The sequence below is a fragment of the Typopeltis vanoorti genome, chromosome 23 (assembly GCF_054136105.1).
Source record: "Typopeltis vanoorti isolate ZY-2024b chromosome 23, IOZ_Tvanoo_1.0, whole genome shotgun sequence".
Lineage (NCBI taxonomy): Eukaryota > Metazoa > Arthropoda > Arachnida > Uropygi > Thelyphonidae > Typopeltis > Typopeltis vanoorti.
The window spans coordinates 27,418,612-27,441,754 of NC_143571.1; the positions used below are offsets into that span (position 1 = coordinate 27,418,612).

At 37.5% G+C, this 23,143-nt stretch overlaps 1 protein-coding gene across 1 annotated transcript in view; it reads right to left on the reverse strand.

The window, feature by feature from the left end:
* Positions 1-23,143, reverse strand: part of LOC150093712 (centrosomal protein of 290 kDa-like) — a 462,999-nt gene that overhangs the window by 138,168 nt on the left and 301,688 nt on the right. Inside the window, exon 19 of the mRNA XM_090412505.1 lies at positions 19,013-19,243. Coding sequence (XP_090268631.1) covers positions 19,013-19,243 — 231 coding nt within the window. The remainder of the gene's footprint in view (positions 1-19,012; positions 19,244-23,143) is intronic.

Below are 23,143 nucleotides of genomic sequence, written 5' to 3' on the forward strand. Positions count from 1 at the left end.
AAAGACCAGAAAGATAGGAGGGTATAACAGACAGAGGAAAAGCAGGGTACAAATATGGAAAGAAAGCATAGAAAAAGAGAAAGAATGAAAAGGATCCTTCTTTTCAGAATGCAGAAAAAACAGGTGCTCCATGTGGAGGGGGGGGGGGAAGACTAATGCGAAGCTTAAAAACTCCAGTTCAACATACAGAAGAAGAAGAATGAAGAATGTTATAAGAAATAGAGATAGGAACCATTAACATCAGAAGTATTAATCAAAAGGATATAGAACTGGCAGAAAAACTGGAAAAGTATCATGTGACCATAACTAGAGTTACTGAGACAGAGGAGACAAAAACAGGAGAGCCTACAAAATAATAAGTAGAGAATGTTATATTTGTGTAAACAGCGACATGAAAGGAAGGGAGAGTAATGAGTGCATTAGAGAATGAATCTCCTGAGCAAGTAAGAAGTAATGTGAAAGAGAGAGAGATATAGGGTAAGGAAGGAGAAATGGAAGTAGTGCTTATGAATAGAGAAGTGGACAGCATGAGTGTAGAAAAGGAGAGAACAAGTGCATTAAACAAACAAGGAAATGGAGAAACTCAGGGTAGACAGGAGAACACAGCATGAGAAAGTAAGTAAATGTGTTTAGTAGGATAACTGAACTGGGTTTTTATTGGTCAGAGTTTGATACAACTAGTAACCAACTAGTTTCGCCATGTTAACTAGTGGCTTCATCTAGGTTTTTGGTGAACATACAAATATAAGCTTAAAACAAAAACTTTGATTATGAATCAACACATAACTGCAAAAATACCGAATGCATAGGAACTGTTATACAATATAAATATGTGGAGCGTGGATGCTGGCACAGGGTCAGTCATTGTTCAGCAGGCGTGCCCTATATCTTGACAACATATTCATAAAATGGAAACACAGTGTAGCTGCATTATATGAATTTCTAGCATCCTTAAATGTATTTCACCACAAAATGAAGTTCACCTTAGAATTTGAGAATGAAGAGAAACTATCTTTTCTGGACATTTTAATTACAAAACAAGCAGACGAAACCATTTCTCTCAATGTGTACCAAAAGCCGACCCACATAGGTCGTTACCTACATTTCTCCTCACTACACTGTATTTCACAGAAATTGAGCATTATACATATGCTGAAGAATAGGGCAATCTCTATTATAAGAGATGAAAGAATATTAACAGAAGAATTAGATTTTATTCTCCAAATATTAACCAGCAATGGATACCCTAAAAAAATCACAAAAAGAATACTACTCTCTAATCCCTCTCCACAGCAAATCCAGGACAACTTTAATAAATTCCAGGGTGTTTCAACAAACACCTTGGAGTTTACAACATCCCATGTTCTTGTGACCTTAATTATATAGGACAAACTTCGAGAAGTCTAGAAATAAGACAAAAGGAGCACATTGGAGAGGTCAGCAACAACAGATGGGAGAGTTCAGGGTTGGCATTCCATTTTTCCAACACTCACCACAACATTGAATGCAACAGAAGTTCTATGCCATATATAGAAGACAACTACAGCTTCCACAACATAAAAGAAGTCACAGTGGTAATCTGCTCACAAGGTACCCTGAACAGATACCAGGGGATGATCTTATGTGATATTTGGAAATCACTTATAAGATCTCTAAACACATCAGAGTTTAATTTGTGGCTAACTATAGGGTACACCTGCTGAACAATGACTGACCCCTGTGCCAGCATCCACGCTCCACATATTTATATTGTATAACAGTTCCTATGCATTCAGTATTTTTACAGTTATGTACTGATTCATACAGTTTTTATTTTAAGTTTGTATTTGTATGTTCACCAAAAACTCAGATGAAGCCACTAGTTAACATGGCGAAACTAGTTGGTTACTAGTTGTATCAAACTCTAACCAATAAAAACCAGTTCAGTTATCCACTTTTCTGCTCAGCTCATCTACCCAATGTGCTGATGCTAACTGACTACAGAGCTTCCTATAATCAGCTGCTTTATGCTTCCTTGTGTATCCATTTTTGGCAGTGACCTTTTCTTGTTTCATCACTTTCCAAATAAATTAATCTTGTGGTCGAAAACAACATACTGAAAATAAATGTGTGTATACACAAGAACGGAATAGGATGGCCTGGGATGTAGGGAGAACAGCTGGATTTAAATAGGGATTTGAGATGGTTAAGGAGAAGTCACATCTAATAAGTGGTATCAGTGAAACATGTTATAAATCAAGGAATGAGCTGTTATATTTGCATACAAATGCTAGAAGTATCAAAAACAAGGGAAATGAAAAGGTTGCATTGATTTTGTTCATGCAAAAATTGTTGGAATAATTCAGACATGGTTGGATGAGGAAGATATGCTGACAGGAACATGGATTGAAGGGTATGATGTTTTTATTATTATTTGACACCTCCAGGGAGTGCAAGACTTATGGAGGGAAGGCACCTACTCTACAACTCTCCATCTCTACCGCTCAACCTCACCCATCTGTCATCCAACAAACGCATCATCTACACCAATGCCATCTACTCTCCACAACCACAACTAATATTTTCACAGACATTCACAAACATCCATGCCCATGGCAGGATTCAAACCTGCAGCCTTCTGGCTGGAGAGCAGATAAACTAACCACTTGGCCAACCAGGTCAGCCACAGAGGTGGAGTGCTAGTGGCAGTGGTTTTGAGGTAGAATGGAGTGAGAGAGAAGTAATAATGAAATACTTAGTCAGATGCTGCTATAGACTTGGTAATGTAACAGGTGCTGACAATGAAATGAATAAGCAAATAATCCAAGCCAATAGGATAATGGTGATTTTAATTAAGGCAATATAGATTTGAATGATAAGATTGCAGCTGAAAAAAAAGAATTTGAATTTCTTGAGTTTTTGAGGGACAACTACTGCAGACAGTATGTAACAGCGGGTATGCAAAGATTTACAGAGTCTAGTGGATAGGAGTGATATGATAGATACATACAAGTTGGTAAGGGGTTGTTATAGGATTAACATTGAAGAGGTTTTTCGTAAAATGGTGGGAGTAAAAGAGGTTATCCCTGTAAGATGTATAAGGAGGAAGTGAGAAGCAGGTTTTTTATGGAGAGTTGTGACCAACTGGAATGCATTGCCTGAGAGTGTGGTGTCTGCAGAGAATTTGAATGTATTTAAGGCATGGTATAATGAACCTGTGTATGACAAAGAGGCTCCATAGAGTTTCTTAGGATAATAATAAATAATGAAAACTAAAGACAAGGATATTCTAAATATCTGGAGTAATTACATTTGAAAGACTGTTAATCACCCAACCGGTCATAACATGTATACATCAAGGTTACCATGGCTTATTTTGATAGCTCTTTCTTCTCAATACTTGAGAAGAAAGAGCTATCAAAAGCCTGAAATGTGGAAATGAAGCTGGAATAGATGCTTGACCAGAAATGCTCAAATATGGAGGTATTGTACGAGTACTGTAGTGGCTAGACTGCATAATTCAGAGGAACTGGATAGAAGGTTGAATTTCAGATGATTAGAGTAGAGCTCTCATAGTTACCATTTATATAAAGTAGAATAAACTTGAATCTGAGAACAGAGGAATTTCTCTACTAACTGTTCCAGGTGAGATTTATGTAAGCTCACTTGTGAAGAAGCTACAAAAAATTATGGAAGAACTGGGTAAGGTCAAATTAAGGTTGTCAAGATCAGATATTCACTTTATGACAAACAGATAAGAAATCATGGAAATAATAGATAAGAGATAAAAGAGACTATTCACTGAGTTAACTTTGCATTAGGAATATTCCCCCCCCCCCCCCAATTTACGAGGGTGGTCTGAAAAGTTCTTCGTCTCGACAACACTATTGGCAAGATTTTTTTTTTCTAAGTTGGTACATCTGTCATAAGCATCCATGGGAAATTGCAAGTCATTCTATCAAGAAGTTGGTTTTATACAGCTGTCTGAAGCAAAAGTGTTGTCTGTATCCCTTGAAATGGATAAAATTGAGTATCGTGCGGTTATAAAATTCTTTGTAAAAGAAGGTTTAACACCAAAAGAAATTCATTCGAAGTTCATAAAGGTTTATGGGCACTCTTCTCCTTCATTTTCAACAATTAAGAAATGGGCTGCCGAGTTTAAACGTGGCTGTACCAGTCTTGAAGATGATCCACGTGAAGGACATCCAAAAAGTATAACAGCACCAGAAATCATTGATCAAGTACACGATATGGTATTGGATGATGATATGGTATTGGATCAAAGTGCGTGAAATTGCTGAGCCTATAGGCATTTCAAAAGAACGTGTGGGATATATTTTGCATGAAGAATTGCAAATGAAAAAGCTCTGCACAAGATGGGCGGCGTGCTTGCTCACAGCAGATCAAAAAGGCACCATAATGAAAATTTGTGAACAGTTATTGGAGCATTTTAACAAGAATAAAACTGATTTTTGTGTGTCGATTTATTACTATGGATGCGACTTGGATTCACCATTACACACCAGAATCAAAGCAGCAGTCAAAACAGTGGACAGAAGCCAGTTCAGCGTCAAAGAAGACAAAGTCACTTCCATCAGCAGGAAAGGTCATGGCATCGGTGTTTTGGGATGCTAAAGTCATTTTGTTTATTAATTATCTCTCGGGGGGGGGGGATTCTGTAACCCCTAGGGAGCGCATCCCCTGGGTGGCAGATAGCGGAGCCCACCATGTATGTGTGTGTATATGTATATATGGTGGGGTGGTCTGAATATACTGAATAAGGACTTGTGGACCATAAGGGGCAATCATTTTGATTGTAAGGGAAGTGGCACTCCCATGGACTCCTAGCTGGATCTATCCTCTTCTTCTTCTACTTTGAGAAAGATCCACTCACTTTAATCTTTCCTATAAGGCCTAATCAGCAAACTCTTCTTATTTTATGACCCTTATGCTATTAGAGTACTCGAGGGCCATGGGGTCTTTCCATTTCTGGCCTCACAACTATGTCCCCTCTATAAACCTTTACTATAATTCTACTTTATTCTCCTATAATCTACTCTTTCCCCTTCAATATACCCTATTCCTCCTATGGGTTTAAATTTGGAAGAAGGCTAGTTCAGAAGCCTTAAGGTCCTACCACTGAACTATTCCATCGTCAGGCTAGTCACCTGATATGGAAAACATAATTCTACTTTTGAGCTGACAGATAAAGGTAATCAGCATGAATCTATGGAAAACGATCCTGGAATGGAAAAGGTAAAACGAAAATGGAAACGACAAAATATAATACATATAGGAAACTAGAATGTAACAGGAATAGCATATAAAGAAATAGAATTAGACCAATTATTAAATGAAAGAAATTTTAAAATAGCAGTAATCACTAAAACAAAAAATAAATTAAAAGGAACCATGAGAACCAAAAATTTTAATGTGATATACAGTGGAGTTGATAGAGACCAAAGAGCACAAGCAGGAGTCATGATTTGGATTCATAACTCCCTTTCAAAACAGTTAAAACATTATAAATTATGGAATGAAAGAATAATAGAAGCTAGAATAAAAATAGATAGAGGTTATTTAACAATAATTGGTTTATATGCCCCAGAAGAAGAAAGAGAACAGAATAATATTGAATTTTATAATCAGCTACAAAATATATATAATAAAATAAATAAAAATGATTATGTAATTTTATCAGGAGACTTAAATGCAAGAATTGGAAACACGAAAATTAATAATAACATAGGAATACTATGGAGAACATACTCTAAACAGGAATGGTAAAAAAATTGATTGACTTTGTAGTTTATAATAACCTAAAAATAATGAATTCTTTCTATAAACATAAAGACATACATAAATATACTTGGGCAGCAAGAGGATGGAAATCAATATTAGATTATTTTATCTTAAATGAAAAGACATCAAAGTTCTCTTTAGATGTTAGAGTTCACAGAGGATATGAAATAAGCAGTGACCACTTCCTCACTAAAATAAAATTAAGATTACCACCTAAATGGCCTACAAGTAACAAGAACAGAAAGAAAATTTAAAACATTTGTTTATAAAACTAGACTATTAAATGACACAAATATGCAATGGCTATATGAACAAAGAAATAACTAATATCTAGATAAAATAAAACAAAATGAAGAAATATAAATAGAATGGCTTAATATAAAAATGATACTAAATGCAGCAGCAAATTAAAGCTTAGGAAACACCAAAAAATAAGGAAAAAACTGAAGATATGGGATGATACAACCAAAGAAATAATCAAAATGAAAAAAGAACCCTATCATAAATGGTTAAGCAGCAAAAGATCAGAAGAAGAAATAGAATATAAAAGAATAAGAGCCATAGCTAAAAGAGAAGTCAGAAAAAGACAGAGAATCATGGAATAAATTTGTTTCTAATTTAGAACATGATTTATATAAAATAAGACCCAATGCACATAAGATTTTGAAACACCTAAATGCAGATACTAAAGAAAACATAAAATTAAACACCGAATTGAAATTAGAATTTCTAAATTTCTACACAGAATTGTGGCCAGATAAATATTTTAAAAAAGACAACTAGCAAACACTTAATGAAAATGAAAAGGAAATAACTAAAGAAGAATTAGAAATCAGCCTGAAAGAAACAAGAAACGGAAAATCACCTGGAGAAGATAAGCTAGGTTCAGAACTGTATAAATATGCAGGATCAAGATTCAAAGAAAGATTCCTATTATTTTTAAATAAAATTTATACAACTGGTAACAACCCCCCAATAGAATGGAAAATAGCAATTGTGATTCCTATCTTTAAAGAAAAATTTTATTTAACATATTAAATGAAAGACAAATACCAAATAATATCCTAAAAGCTATCATAAGTATATATGAAAATAATCAAATACAAATAAGATTAAATCATGAGCTATCATATACGGGAGAGATAAACCAAGGGGTCCGACAGGGACGTCCCCTCTCAGCAGCTCTTTTTAATATTTACCTAAATGAAATAATAATAAAATGGAATAAAAATTTCCATCAAGATATTAAACTTTCTCCTACTGTGAACTTAAACACTCTCCTTTTTGCCAACGACCAAATAATAATTACAAATTCCGAAGATAACTTACAGAAAGCTATTTTAGATCTAAATGAGATAGCCTGGGATTATGGTATGATAATATCAACAGAAAAATCAAAAACTATGGCCTTTAAAGGAAGATCCAGCAAGAACTAAAATAGTAATAGATAACAAGATCTTAGATCAGGTGAATTTATTTAACTACCTAGGATGTGAGATCACAAATGAAAATTAAAAAGATATAAACGTAAAAATTGCAAAATATTTAAAAATAAGAGGTGTAATTAACTCTATATTTAAACCAAACCTAGTTCAAAAACAAACCAGACTAAAAGTATACAATACATTAGCCCTACCAGTCTTATTGTATGGAAGTGAAATCTGGACAATAAAACAAAAAGACAAACAAAGATTAATAACAGAAGAAATGAAGTTTATGAGAAAAACTGCAAAGCATACTCTATTTGATCGCAAAAGAAACGAAGATATGAAAGAATTAAACCAAGAATCAGTAATAGAAAAAATTAAAAAATATAAACATAAATGGATGGAACACGCTCAAAGAATGAAAATAGAAAGATTACCAAAACAAGCCTCAAAGTACAAGCCATTAGGAAAAAGAAAACCAGGACATCCTCTTTAAACGATTCAACGATGACTTCTAAGGCCAGAACAGGCCACACCTAAATCCTTGATACATGATGATGATTATCTTGATAATTTATTAATTATCTTGAAAAGAAAAATTATAAAACAATAACCAGGGAATATTATTCCGATCTTTTAACCAGACGAGATGAAAAAATTCATGAGAAAAAAACTGGTTTGCAGAAGAAAAAAAATCCTCTTTCATCAGGACAATGCACCTGTTCACAAAGGTGTTTTGGCAATGGGAAAATTAAAGGATCTGCACTATGAATTGTTGGAACATCCACCCTATTCCCTAGATTTGGCTCCATCTGACTTCTATCTCTTTCCAAAACTAAATCTCTTCCTTGCTGGTCAGTGTTTTTCTTTGAAAATCAAGAGGTGATTGCAGTTGTAGAGGGGTATTTTGCAGATCTTACTGAGAACCACTATAGGGATGGCATAATGGCACTGGAGCATATCTGGAATAAATGTCTTAGTCTTAAGGGAGATTATGTTGAAAAATAAAAATAATTTTGAAATTATAAATTTGTTTTTTCATTGTTAGGCCGAGAACTTTTCAGACCACACTCACATACACTCCATCTGATAATGAAGTACCCACATGATATCAATGTCATGTGTGGCTATTATAAATGAGCACACCCATCCTCTGTATGTAATCAATAAACATTTGCCAGTAATAGAGATACATGGTGATATGTGCTAACTTGACCATGGGCAGATAATCGGGACCTCAGGGGCAGGTGCCGGTATTTCGAAAATAGCCGCATTTTTAGTTGCTCCCACTACTGTATCAAGAGTGTATCAGGACTGGATTAACAATGAGCAGACATCCAGCAGAAGGGCTCACATTGGTCAGCCACATGTGGTTGATCTTAGAGGTTAGCATCAGGTGTCATGACTGTTATCTCAGCATCAATGTGCAGCAGTCACACAGCTTACTCATCCACCAGTACAACAGTGGGGACAGTTCGACCAGTTTCACATGCACCATACTTGTTTCACCTGGTGTTCTAGAGCCAGAAACCAACATGGGTACCCATGATGACAGCCAGGCATCACAAACAATGCCTTGCATGGGCCAAGGAACATCAGCAATGGACCCTCAACAGACAGAAGAAGGTCATCTGGAGTGATGAGTCCATTTCCTGCTGTACTATGCTGATGGCTTGGTTTGCATTTGGCATAAACAACATGAAGCCCTATCGCTTGGTTGCACAGTTGGGGTTCAACATGCTGGTGGAGGTAGTGTTATGGTCTGGGGAGCATTTTTATGGTACGCCTTAGGTTATCATCCCACAAACACGGAATGGTGAACAACATAGGAACCTATTAACTGACCATCTCCATCCATATCTGCAGGAGGATTATCCCAACCACAGTGCCATCTTTCAACAGCACAATGCACCTTGTCATCAGGCTTGTACAACTAACAACTAACCGAGCGGTTGATGGAACATGACAACGAATTTGCCACCTTGCCTTGCTCCCCAAACTCCTGGACTATAACCCAATTGAACATGTGTGGGATATGCTAGAATGGGGGTGTGAGAACTGACACAGAATGAGCATGAACTGGCAGAGTTGTTGTAGCAGACATGAGTCGAGTTACGCATGGAGGATGTTCAACACCTTGTGGAATTGACTCGTAGCTGGACAGAGAGATGGACCAATGCATTATTAGTTGGTTGTGCCTAATGCAAAGCTAACTCAGTGTATATAAACATATGGTGATATTTCTGGACTTTGCAGAGCTACAGTCAGTGTATGATTTTACGGATAATAGAATACGCAGATGAATAAATAACTGGGTGTGTGAACGGCACCAGATAGTTCTATATTGGGGAATGATGCCCTGATAAATGGATTTTCTGTTTTGGGGTTGCTATTCCACTTATTTGTTAGCATATTCAGTAGATTGCCAATAATGCAAAGCGAGTTATAAGAAATTATCTCAATGATTAAATGGTGCTCCAGAAGGTCAATGAGATTTGGGAACAGGAGGCACTGTTTACAAATAATGCACACACAGGGGACCTTGCTGCTACAATATGGAAGACATGGATAAGTAGAAATAAGAAGATATTTCCACTGTATGAGATCTTGATCAGACCATATCTGGATTACTGTATGCAAATTTTGTAATATAGTTTCCAATGCAATGAGGAAACTGAAAGATGGTCTAGAGAGAAGTGACCATGGCAATGTCTGGAATATTTGTTATAAAGTGAAGCCAAGGATAAACTGTAGAGTTCATTGGATACAGGATTAATATACGTAGGCTGTTCAATTATAAGTAATAAGACTTTATTTATACAGAAAAGATTACCTTTAATCGTCATCATTTACTACCACGAGACTCGATGCATTTGTCCCAACGTTGCGTCCACTTCTTAAACACATGTAAGAGTCCGTTTTTTAAGAATTCTTTTAAACCGCCCCTGCAGCTTTTACACATGCTTTGTTGCTTTCGAAATGGCAGCCTCTTAGTGGTTTCTTGAGCTGAGGAAACAGCCAGAAATCGCACGGTGCGAGATCAGGACTGTATGGAGGGTGTGGTAGGATATCTGTGTTGTTCTTCTGCAAAACGTTCACTACACAACCAACAATATGTGGCCTTGCATTATCGTGGTGCAATAAGAAGCCATTCTTCAGCAATGGATGCGTCCTTTTGACATGCTTGATGATAATCGCTGCTGTGTTGATCATTGTCTCTGTGATGGACATTGAAGGTCTTCCCTTACGTTCAAGATCTTCCAGATTTTGCCTTCCTTCCTTAAAAGTTTTATGCCAGCGAAAAACACTTGCCCTCGACATTGCTTCATCGTGGAAAGCTTCGCGTATCATGTTAAAAGTATCCGATGTTGATTTTTGCAAACGCACACAAAATTTAATTGCATAACGCTGTTCCAAGGACGCTTCCATTTCGAAGACTGGTCGCACCTCATAGGAGCGCCAATGAGCACTTGCGTTTAGTCACGTGACACTCTGGCACATCAGCCCGTATACGCCATCTATCGACCTCTTTTGTTAATACAGACAACAACATTTCTTTATTCCACAGAAATTAATATTGTGATGAGTGGTTTCGCCACAGTAAAATTAGTCTTATTACTTATTGAACAGCCCACGTACATAATGCTTTACATTGAGTGAAGTGCGAGAATTAAGTTAAGACTGTGGTCAACAAGGAAATTAAAAATAGATCTTTTTATAGAGCATTCCACTTGCCCACAGAGAATTGTGGGCAAGTGGAATGCTTTGCTAGAATTGTGTTTTGTGGAGAGTTAAATAAGTTTAGCATTCAATATGTGATATTGCTGGATTCTGACGAAACCAAGTTAGTGTATGAGTTGAGGACAATGGATATGGATAATAGAATACTGATAAATAATGAAAAAAAAAAATCCCAAAACCCTTTTCTAGAGAACAAATCTCTCTAGAAAAGGGGTTTTGGGATTATGCAAAATAATAAATAAAAAATTTAAAGAAAATTAGTTGCCTAATGATGTACTAAAGATTTAGAACTTTTTTTGAGGGGGGGGGGGAGTCACATAAAAAAAAACATTATTCATGCCAATGATATCTCAGAATTAAGAATTATGCTCCTGTATTAAGAGAACACAGGAGCTTTGAAATAGAAAGTAATTATTATCACCTACTTCTGAGTACAATAAAAATTATTATGACATCAAAAAGAAAATAAGTTTAAGAAACTTTTAAAAAGAATCCAAGTTATGCCAGATTTTGCTTTCCAAGGTTTACTTTAAATGACAGTATTTGGCTATAGAAATTTATTTATTTTTAATTATTTCATCAGTTTTAATGACCAAATTCTGGTGACAACTAAAGTTGGCTATTTTTCTAAAGTTAGAAAGGACTAATCAGTTCTTTTAACTCCTTCTATCGAATAAAAGCATACAGCATCTATGGCTTCTTCAATATTTTGAGAGTTTATTTTTCACTTGGTTAGACTATAATAAGTTTAGTTTAATCCTTTATCCAAGTGTGAACAAACAAAGTTTGCACCAGAAAGTATCTTCAGGACTGGGGTAAGGTAGTACAACACCAGCAACTCGTTGCAAAGGTGGAGAAAGCTCTCATCACCCCAACACATCTCAGTATCTCCCATAATGCAAAGCACATCTAATTGTGGATATGTGTAATGCTATGCATTAAGGCAAGGGCCACTACCCATACCGGTTTCGACCTTTATTGAGGTCTCATCAGTGGGAGCCAGGCCCAGTAGTGGAGACACCAAGGCAGAAGCAATGAGAGATCATTCCAACCTATAGGAGTTGCCAAAGGGTGTACAACCTTATTATTAAATTACTCCGGATTCAGAGAAAGATGTTGAGAGTTTATTTTTCACTTGGTTAGACTATAATAAGTTTAGTTTAATCCTTTATCCAAGTGTGAGCAAACAAAGTTTGTGCCTGAAAGTATCTTCAGGACTGGAGTAAGGTAGTACAACACCAGGCAACTCGTTGCAAAGGTGGAGAAAGCTCTCATCACTCCTATAATAAAAGTTGAAACCGGTATGGGTAGTGGCCCTTGCCTTAATGCATAGCATTACACATATATCTGCAATGAGATGTGCTTTGCATTATGGGAGATACTGAGATGAGATATAGGAGTGATGTGAGCTTTCTCCACCTTTGCAACGAGTTGCCTGGTGTTGTACTACTTACCCCAGTCCTGAAGATACTTTCTGGTGCAAACTTTGTTGAAAATTTATTTATCACTAGGTTAGACTATAATAGATTTAGTTTAATCCTTTATCCCAGTGAGAGCAAACAAAGTTTGCGCCTGAAAATATCTTCAGGACTAAATATAGTGTTGTACTATCTTATCCAGTAAGTAGTGCAACACCAAGGCAACTCGTGGCAAAGGTGGAGCAAGCTACCAGGCACTTCTAACCCAGTATCTCCCATAATGCAAAACACATTTCCTATGTGAATATGTATATATACTGTTATGCATTAAAGGGATTGGCCATCTACCCAGACTAGTTTCAACCTTTATTGAGGTCTCTTCAGTGGGAGCCAGGCCCAGAGCTGGGGATACCACTTGTGACTTGTGACTTAAACTGGTGTGATGGAGATCCAAGCCCTTGGCTTTTACTCCCTTTGTCTTGTATGTGTGTGTCTCTTGAGGGAGGGGGGGGGTAGTTATTGAGCAAGTGCTCGCCCTATTCGGGCTGTGTGGTTTATGGTTAGCTTTGGAATAGCAGGATTGTTTTGGGGCGTTTGTGTTTCATTTTATCCTGTTCATTATAATCTGTCGCTGTCCTTATTAGTTGGTTTGGGTGGGTGGCTGCTTGTGTGAAGTAATTTGTGGCTGTTTGTTGGAGGTATTTGAGAATTGTCGGTGTATTTGCTTCTCGATGGAGCTGTGTGTTTCGTATGAACCATGGGGCGTTAAATGACATTCTTAAACATTTGTTTTGTATTGTTTGGAGTTTTTTGATGTTGTAAGGTGCTGTGTGACTCCACGCGGGTGATCCGTATGTTATTATGGGTCTTATGATTGATTTGTAGATGAGTAGTTTGTTGTCTATGCTTAAGCAGCTGCGTCTGTTGGTTAGTGGGTATGTTTGGGCTATGACTGTGTTTGCTTTGGCGCATGTGTGTGCAATGTGGGTATTGAAGTGTAGTTTTTTGTCAAGTTGTATTCCTAGGTATTTCGTTGTTGTTACCCATGGGATTATTTTGTTGAATATGTGTACTGCGTTGTGGGGGGATTTTTTCCTCCTTGTGAACAGTATTGCTGCGCTTTTATCTCCGTTTACGTCGACCCTCCAGTTTTTGAACCAGAGTTCGAGTTCATTTGCTGCGGTTTGTAGTCGTTTTGTTATCAGTTTTGGGCATAGTGATCTGGTTAAAATGGCTGTGTCGTCTGCGTAGTAGGCAGAAATCGTTGTTTTGTTCTGTGGGATATCAGCCATGTAGATGGCAAATAATAGGGGGGAAAGTAGTGAGCCTTGTGGAACTCCCGCTGTGACTTTGCGTTCAGTGGATCTTATTCCTTGTATTTTCACTCGGAATTTTCTGTTTTTCAAGTATGAGCTGATCAGGAGGACTAGGTGTATTGGTACTTTTGCTGTTATTAGTTTATGTAGGAGACCGATGTGCCATACTTTGTCGAAAGCTTTGGCTATGTCGAGGAAAATGGCACCGGTTTGTTGTTTCCAATTGAAACCCTGTGTGATGTATTCTGTGATTCTTTGTACCTGTTGTACCGTGTTGTGGTGTGGTTTGAACCCGAATTGTTCGTTTGGGATGATGTTGTTTTTGGTGGCTATTTCTTGTAGTCTGGTCAGGATTACTTTTTCGGATATTTTTCCGAGACAGGAGAGGAGACTGATGGGTCTGTAATTTTGTGGGAATTTCGGGTCTTTTCCAGTTTTGGGGATCAGGATTATGTCTGCAGTCTTCCAGCGGTTTGGGAAATAGCTAAGCCTGAGCATCGCGTTTGTGATGGCAACTATGTGCATGAGTGCTTTGTGTGGTAGGTGTTTGATTAATTTGTTCGTGATTTTGTCTGGACCCGGCGCTTTTTTATTTTTAAGGTGTTTGATTATTTCGCGTATTTCTTTTGGGGATGTTGGGCGGATATTCGGTTGCTGGTTGTGGTGCCTTAGTACATGTCTTGTCTGTCGGTGTATTTTTGTGATAAATGTTAGGTCTACGTTCTTGTAGTTGGGGCTGAATTGTAGTTCTAGGCTGTCCGCGAAAGCCTCCGCTTTTTCGTCATCGCGGTAGACCGTCCCGCGTTCCCCATGAATTGGTGGTACGTAGCTTGACGTGTTGCGAAGGCTTTTGAGGAGTTTCCATAGTGCTTGGTCATTTGGTTGTATAGATCGGAGTGTGTTTTCCCAGTGTTGGTTGCGGAAATCTCTGATTGCATAGCGGACTAGTTGAGTAGCTTTGTTGAGTTCATGCCGGTCTTGTGGCGCTAGTGTTTTGTGATATTGTCTGCGTATTTTATTTTTGTGCCGAATGAGTTTTCTGATGTCTTCTGGGAGTTGGTTTGGTTTCTTGTTGGACGTAATCGAGGTTACTGCTGCTAGGCTTAGCGTTATTTGTTTTTCTAGGTTGGAGACTGCAGTTTCGATATCTTGTTTCGTGGAGATGATAGGTATGGGTCCTATGGTGTCCTTGATTTTTGTGGGTAGTTGTGTCCAGTTTGTGGTGGTAGGGTTTGTAGTTGTTTCGTCCGGTGTAGCGCCCAGCTGGAGTAGGACTGGGTTATGGTCTGAGCTTAGATCGTTTATTGTTATTAGCTGGTATTGATGGTTCACGTTTCTCATGATAACTATGTCTAGTACGTCTGGTCGCCCTATCGTGCCGTAGTGTGTGGGTTCGATCGGTCCTGCGACTACAATGTTCCTGTTAGCGATGAAATTGTGTAGGATTTTGCCGCTTTTGTTTGTAATCCTGCTATTCCATGCTGGGTGTTTAGCGTTTAAGTCACCAGCCATTATTATGGTTTCATTATTGTCTAGTAGCTGTGACAGGTCTGTGGTAGATATGTGTTTGTTTGGAGAGTTGTATGTGGCATAAATTTTGAGGCTGTTTCTGTTGGCTAGGTGAACTTGTAGTCCTGTGACTTCTAGGGTTGTGAGCTGGGGGGGTTTTATTTCGTTAAATCTAAGTTGTTTCCTGATGAAGATAGCTGTTCCTCCACCTCTGGCTGTTGTTCTGTCGGTTCTGAATAGGTGGTAGTTTATTAGTTTTGGGTTGTCGGATGGGCGTAGGTGAGTTTCGTTTATTAGTATTATGTCTGTGTCTATGTGTTGTATGAATTCTCTTAGTTCGTGCATTTTGTTGAGTATGCCGTTTGCATTCCAATATATTATCTGTAGTGAATTGTTGGTGTTGGTTGTGTTATTCATGAGTGAGGGTAGAGAAGATTACTTGTGCGTTTTTCATGAAGTGTTTTGTTGATTCTTGGGTGGGGTTTGTCTTACTGAATGCCAGTAACATTTCGCCTAGGGCGGCTGTTATTTTGGCTGAGTTGGGTGGTTGGTTGTGGGTGGTGGGTTCTTGGTTTGTTCTTACTATGTCAGCATATGTTGTGTTTACTCGGGTAGTTGTGGGTGTTGCTGGTTTTGATGTGGGTGGCGTGTGTTTGTTTGTGTCTGTTGTGGAACTTGGATCTCTTGTTTTCCGTGTTGTCACTTCATTGGTTGGGTGTTTAGGGCATCCCTTATAGTTTGCAGGGTGCGGGCCGTCGCAGTTTGCACATTTTGCTGGAGTTGTACGGGGTTTAGTACAGGAAGCTGTGGGGTGTTTGGCTCCACACTTCAGGCATCTGAACTCTGCCTTGCATCGGCTCTGGGCGTGTCCGTACTTTTGGCATCGGTGGCACTGTCCGGTTGATGCCCTCCTTCGAAGTGGTTCCATTCTGATGATGAGGTCGCACACTGTTCTTATATTGTATATTTCATGTTTGTCTTTATCTATCTCGATTAGTATTAGCGGCATCGGGGTTTTGTCTCCTCTGTGCATTCTCGAGACTTTTATGGGTGCAAAGCCCTGTCTTGTGAGGTCTGCTTTTACTTCTTCTGTTGTTATTGATTCGACTACTCCCCTTATTACAACTTTCAAGTTTTTCTCGCTTTTTAATGCGAATGTATGGTAAGGGATCAGTGAGTCGTCTAGTTTTTTAGTGAGTTTTCTGAAATCTGTTACTGTTTCGGGTTGTATTCGTATTCCCTCCGCTGTATTTCTTGCTGTAGAGAACTTGATCTGGCTGTGTTTCATGATATTTGCTGTCTCCGTCCATTTTTCCTTCGATCGGAGAATAATTGGAGGGATGCGTTCTTTTATTGTGTTGCTTGATGCGTCCATTGGTGTTTCCTGTAATACTGTGTCTGTGACTTTTCGTCGTTTGTTTCTGTTGATTACTTCGAAATCTTCAGTTGTCTCTTCTGAGTTAGGGTAGTGTTCTTGTGGGGAGGGTTCTGGATGTTCAACTTCTAAGTCAGTGGGGCCATGAGGTTCTTCGTCGTTTGGTGCTGATTGTATGAGTGTTACAGTGCCCGGATATCTGGTTTCCAGTTCTGAACCTATCTTCCTGAAGAGTGTTATTAATTGTTCATAGCTAAAGTTTGTTAACGTTAGTTCCTCCATTTGAATCTGCCGGTATACTATTGTGAGTTGGTAGTGGATGGGTGATAGTAAATAGAAAATTTACTTACGGTGTCTGGATTCTCTTCCATGCACCTTCTTTAGTTGTTTCGTAAAGACGATCCTAATCCACTTGTAAATGTAAATGCGAGTTAATTCACACACTCTGTATACTATATATCCTATTTATCCTATTTGACTATCGATCATTCAAATTTTTCAATGCTTCAAAACACTTTAAACTTCCGACCTTGAACTGCTAAACTGATCATCTCAATCCCATCTCCTCATCCTTTGTCCTCTGGGGATACCAGGTAGAAGCAGTAGCAAGTCATCTGTGCCTATGGGAGTTGCTAAAAGGTTTATCACCTTTTTTAAAAATTACTCTGGATTTAGAGAAAGATGTTGAAAATTTATTTATCACTAGGTTAGACTATAATAGATTTAGTTTAATCCTTTATCCCAGTGAGAGCAAACAAAGTTTGCGCCTGAAAATATCTTCAGGACTAAATATAGTGTTGTACTATCTTATCCAGTAAGTAGTGCAACACCAAGGCAACTCGTGGCAAAGGTGGAGCAAGCTACCAGGCACTTAACAGATAAAGGATTAAACTAAATCTATTATAGTCTAACCTAGTGATAAATAAATGTTCAACATCTTTCTCTAAATCCAGAGTAATTTTTAAAAAAGGTGATAAACCTTTTAGCAACTCCCATAGGCACAGATGACTTGCTACTGCTTCTGCCTGGTATCTCCAGCTCTGGGCCTGGCTCCCACTGAAGAGACCTCAATAAAGGTCGAAACTAGTCTGGGTAGATGGCCAATCCCTTTAATGCATAACAGTATACATATCCACATAGGAAATGTGTTTTGCATTATGGGAGATACTGGGTTAGAAGTGCCTGGTAGCTTGCTCCACCTTTGCCACGAGTTGCCTTGGTGTTGCACTACTTACTGGATAAGATAGTGCAACACTATATTTAGTCCTGAAGATATTTTCAGGCGCAAACTTTGTTTGCTCTCACTGGGATAAAGGATTAAACTAAATCTATTATAGTCTAACCTAGTGATAAATAAATGTTCAACATCTTTCTCTAAATCCAGAGTAATTTTTAAAAAAGGTGATAAACCTTTTAGCAACTCCCATAGGCACAGATGACTTGCTACTGCTTCTGCCTGGTATCTCCAGCTCTGGGCCTGGCTCCCACTGAAGAGACCTCAATAAAGGTCGAAACTAGTCTGGGTAGATGGCCAATCCCTTTAATGCATAACAGTATATATACATATCCACATAGGAAATGTGTTTTGCATTATGGGAGATACTGGGTTAGAAGTGCCTGGTAGCTTGCTCCACCTTTGCCACGAGTTGCCTTGGTGTTGCACTACTTACTGGATAAGATAGTACAACACTATATTTAGTCCTGAAGATATTTTCAGGCGCAAACTTTGTTTGCTCTCACTGGGATAAAGGATTAAACTAAATCTATTATGGTGCAAACTTTGTTTGCTCACACTTGGATAAAGGATTAAACTAAACTTATTATACTTCTTCAATATTCATATAAAGACTGGGTTATTCTTTATCTCTAAATGCTAATTCCTGAGTAGCATAGACAGCATCTAGAGATAATAATAATAATACTTCTATGTCTTCACTGAGGTACTACAGAATTATCATCCTTTGAAATCTTCCTTCAATCCTTAGAAATCCAAGCATGTTGCTCTACTATGACATCCTCATCTCTGTAATTAACTGATCAATGTAACTGACTTACTCTGTTTATTGCCATATTAGTCCAGTCTTTGCACTGAGTCTTTTATGTAGACTTTCATGGATGTTGTTCATCTCAAATTGCAAGTTTCATCCAGTGTTAAACAAACAGATATGTCATACTAACTGCCACTGCTATTACTCCTTGTTCATTTAGAAGGTATAATAGCAGAAGATCCTAAATCTGTGTTCACCATGATTTTAATTTCAAGGTGCCTAAAAGAAACATTTGCTTTCTTATGGTATCTATTAGACATGACATCAGGAGAAAATAAATGCTCAAGTATTATAGGTCTTTGAACTTTATAAGATGGGGGTATTATTAACAAAAAGTATGTGCTAAAACTGTAATTCTAGTAACATGATAAATTGTGTAAACAAAGTTTAGCATTACCTTAAATCGCTGAAAGGAACCAAGCCTTTGCATCACGGTTACTTCTGTTACTAGGGTACTCTTTTTTAACTTTTCATTTTCCTTCTGAAGCAAATGTTCTCTGTGTAGAAGAATCTTGTACTTTCGTGAAAGGATAATTTCATTGTTTCTTAATGCAACAATTTTCCTTGTAATCTCAGAGATCTTTGAATGGATTGTATTTTCACTGGCATCCAAGCTATCTAAAAGATTCTTAAAAAAAAAATTAAAAACAGTTTTATATATTACTGTAGCACAAAATTTGAACATAAATACTGAAAGTTTTTCCCACTTGGTTATAATATAAATTAAAGATGCCAAGAAATTATATACAAAGCACATATCTTTTACATTCAGGCAATTGATGTGAAGTCATCAGGGGATATTAAGGCAATTGATGTGAAGCTTGGTGTGAAGTAGAAGCTACCTGGCTAAAGGATGAAATCAAGAATATAATTTCTTGGCATCTTTAATTTATAGTATAGCCAAGTGAAAAACCTTTCAGCATCTGTCTCTAATCCAAAGTATTTTAGTAATAAGTTATGACACCTTTTCACTACTTATATATGGAAATATGACTTCTGCATTACTTCAACCTTGGTATCACATCATACCAGTGGGAGATGAGTTAATTGACTGTGAGATGTGGTGATTAATACCCTTGGAGGGTAATGGATGGCAATGCTGTAGCCAATGAAGTTCTACCTGAGGCTTGGCTATTGCTGTTATCCTCCTGCCATGATCAGAGCTTTAATAACTCAATAACACTTTATCCCTACACTGTCCTCTACAGTTAACGGGGAAGATGAAAAGCATTCTTGCTTCGCCCCTTTAAGCCAGTCCTTATAAGGACTTGGTATCATTCCTGAGCATGGCTCCCACTGGTGAGACCACTTACAACAGAAGAAGTTGCTGTTTTTTTTGCAGTACCCAACACCTGTTAGCAATGGAAAGAGAATTTTGATTTTTATAATTAATAAATTAAAATAATATTTATGGAAGAAACATGGATTTGAAAACCAGCAATATGACATACAAATGCTTAGAAATACAAGCGAAATATAAATTGCAAGAAGACGCATTTAGTTGGATGTTGCTATAGGCCAAGGAATGTGAAGGGTGGTGATGAAGAAATATATAAACAACTTGGACCTGAATAAAGAAATGCTAATTATTATGGGTGATTTCAAATATGGCAGTATAGATTGGAATGAAGAGATAGCATTTGGGAATAAGGAAAATGAAAATCTCAAGTTCTTGAAAGATAACTATCTCAGGTAGCATGTAAAAGAGGGCACATAAGGATCGAGAGTTTTACTGTCTGACCATAGATGCCAGACCCCTTGACACGTCTGCATATGCAGAAGAAGGTGAATTCATTCCGATAATACGGTAATCAATGATGAGTGTTTATCATTATACATCAGAAAATTAGCTTTTCTTTTATGAAAATTCTAGTTTTTAAAATGGTAACTATTTTGCTATATAACACTTGGAAAATTTTATGTATAAAGTACATGATTTTGTGTGTTGGTGTGACAAATTTGCACATCACCTTATTCCTTTCTCCCCTTCAACATGAATAGACACTTCTTGGCACACTGCCAGTCAGGTTCTCACAGCTGTGGTCAGACAGCAGATCTGATATTTTCATCAGATGATGTAATTGTGAGTGGAGTTTCTCACTTTCCTCCAGTTGGTGAGAGTAATCAATGAAGTGATCACTTGGATAGTGGCTAGATATGTAGATTTCTGTGAGGAAGGGATATATGTGAAATTATAAGCTTGGTGATTATGACAAGCATAGGAGACAGCTGGAGCTAAAACATGGAATGAGAAGTTGAGCGGTAAGGAAATAAATGCTGCTTGAGAACTGACAAAGAAATACATAACAGCATCAATATGTGAATGTATTCTGAAGGTCAAAAGGCTGAATAAGGTAGGTGTAAAATGGATGAATGAAGGACTTAAGGAAGGACATAAAATCTGGAAGAAGATACTTTGGAGGCAGTACAAGATGAATAATAGTAATAACCAGTTACATGAAGAGTATAAAGAACAAGTCAGGCGAGTGATTCAGTAAGGAAAACAAAGTGCAGTGTGAGCAGAAATTGGCAAATCAGGAAAAGAAAAACCATAGAGTTTTTTTTAGATATGTGGCAAGTAGAAGGAAGAATGATTATGGTGAGATGATGTTAATGGATGAAAATGATAGAATGGTAACAGTTGCAGAATACATTGTTGAGATATTCAGTGATTAATTTATAAGGGTGTTTCATCCTCATCATAGTGGAATCATGAGGAACTTAAGTGTAGAGGACATAGGAGAGGATTGGTTAACTGTAAGTGAGCAGGGAGTATTTGAGGAAATAAATAACCTTGATGTCAATAATGTGATAGGATTTGAGGACATATCACTACTCATCTTAAAGAAATGTTCCAGGGAATTGATAGTAGCAATGGCATGCCTGTTTATTATGAGTCTTACAATAGCACAGGTTCCAAGGGAGTGGAAGGAAGGTAAAATTTTTCCACTGCATAAAGGTGGTGATAACACTATAACTTCAAATTATTGGCTAGTCTGTGTATCTGAGGTTGTGGTGAAGGTACTGGAGAGATTGGTAAGAAGTAGGATACAGAAATGGGTTGATAACAGCAGTATTATCTGTGGTTATCAGCATGGGTTTTTTAAAGGGAGATCATGTTTTGCTAACTTACTTATGTACTATAACAAAGTGAAAAATATCTTGGACAGGGGAGATGCATATACTGTGGTGTACTTGGATTTTTCAAAAGCTTCCGATAGACTGCCACATGATAAGCTATTAAATAAATTGGATTAGATAACAGACTTCTGAGTTGGATCAGTGACTGACTGTCAGATAGGTATCAGAAAGTTGTATATGGGGGTGCAGTATCTCAAAAGAGGAAGGTCACTAGTTGTGCACCCCAGGGGTCAGTTTTGAGACCATTGTTGTTCAATTGGTATGTTAGTAATATTGGGATGGGTTTAACTAATGATATGCAGATGATGATGTGTTATGTTGGGAAGAGCAAGGCAGAGTAAAGCAGATGTTATGTCCTCACAGGAGGACTTGAATAGATTGCATGAATGGGCAGGTAAGTGGAACTATGAGTTCAGTGTTGCAAAGTGTAAGGTTTTGAGGTTTGGTAAACAATGATAGGATGCAAATTATACACTTGGTGTATAATTTGCCAAGCCAATGGATCCTGCTTTCTCCAAAAGACAAACTCTCACCAATTATGCTACCTGGCATATACCAAGTACCATGTTCTTGTAACTTGTCTTACTATGGATAAACAGGAAGATCTATAAACAAACATATCTCTGAACATCAAGACCACTACTGCTTTATCAAACCTCACAAATCTGGACTTGCAGAACATGGAATCGAAAATGCTAACTATAGGATCCAATGGCAAAACGCTAAGTTACTACAGAGATCCACATATAAACATAAATGTTTATATAAAGAAAGTGCTGAAGCCTTACTTCATAGATAATCTTAATTGAAATGACTGTCTTACTATTCCAAAAGTTTGGAAAATTGTTATCCTCAATTGTATTCAATAATTTATCTGCTATGTTTAGTTTAAGTAATTTTAATTTTAGCCCAGTAGTTTTTAATCCATGAACATGCAACTCTATATGTAGAGGAATTCCAATTAAAGCATGCACACTACTGATTTTTGAATTCACTTCCTATTATTGTTTGTTAGTTGTACTGATGATGTCTTATGATACATAAGATGAAATATTTGCATAATAAAGAAGTTATTTACTGAGGTATATATGTTACTCTATAGTTATGGATACCCCATAGGTTTCACTGTATTAAAAACATATCTGAATGCTAACAATGCTCCCTAATATAACACAGTGAATGTGAGGGATTTAGTATTTTCAATGAGGACAGAGAGGATGGTGATTAGCAAAAGGCTACTACTGATGACAGCAGATGAATTAAGCCACATTGAGTAGGAGAAAGGTGTGTGTGGATGGCAGTTCATCTGAGGCAATTTGCTGTGAGATAAAGGCCAATAGGGCAAAATATATGGATGGTTGCTGCTACAGGATGGTGGTGCATGCAA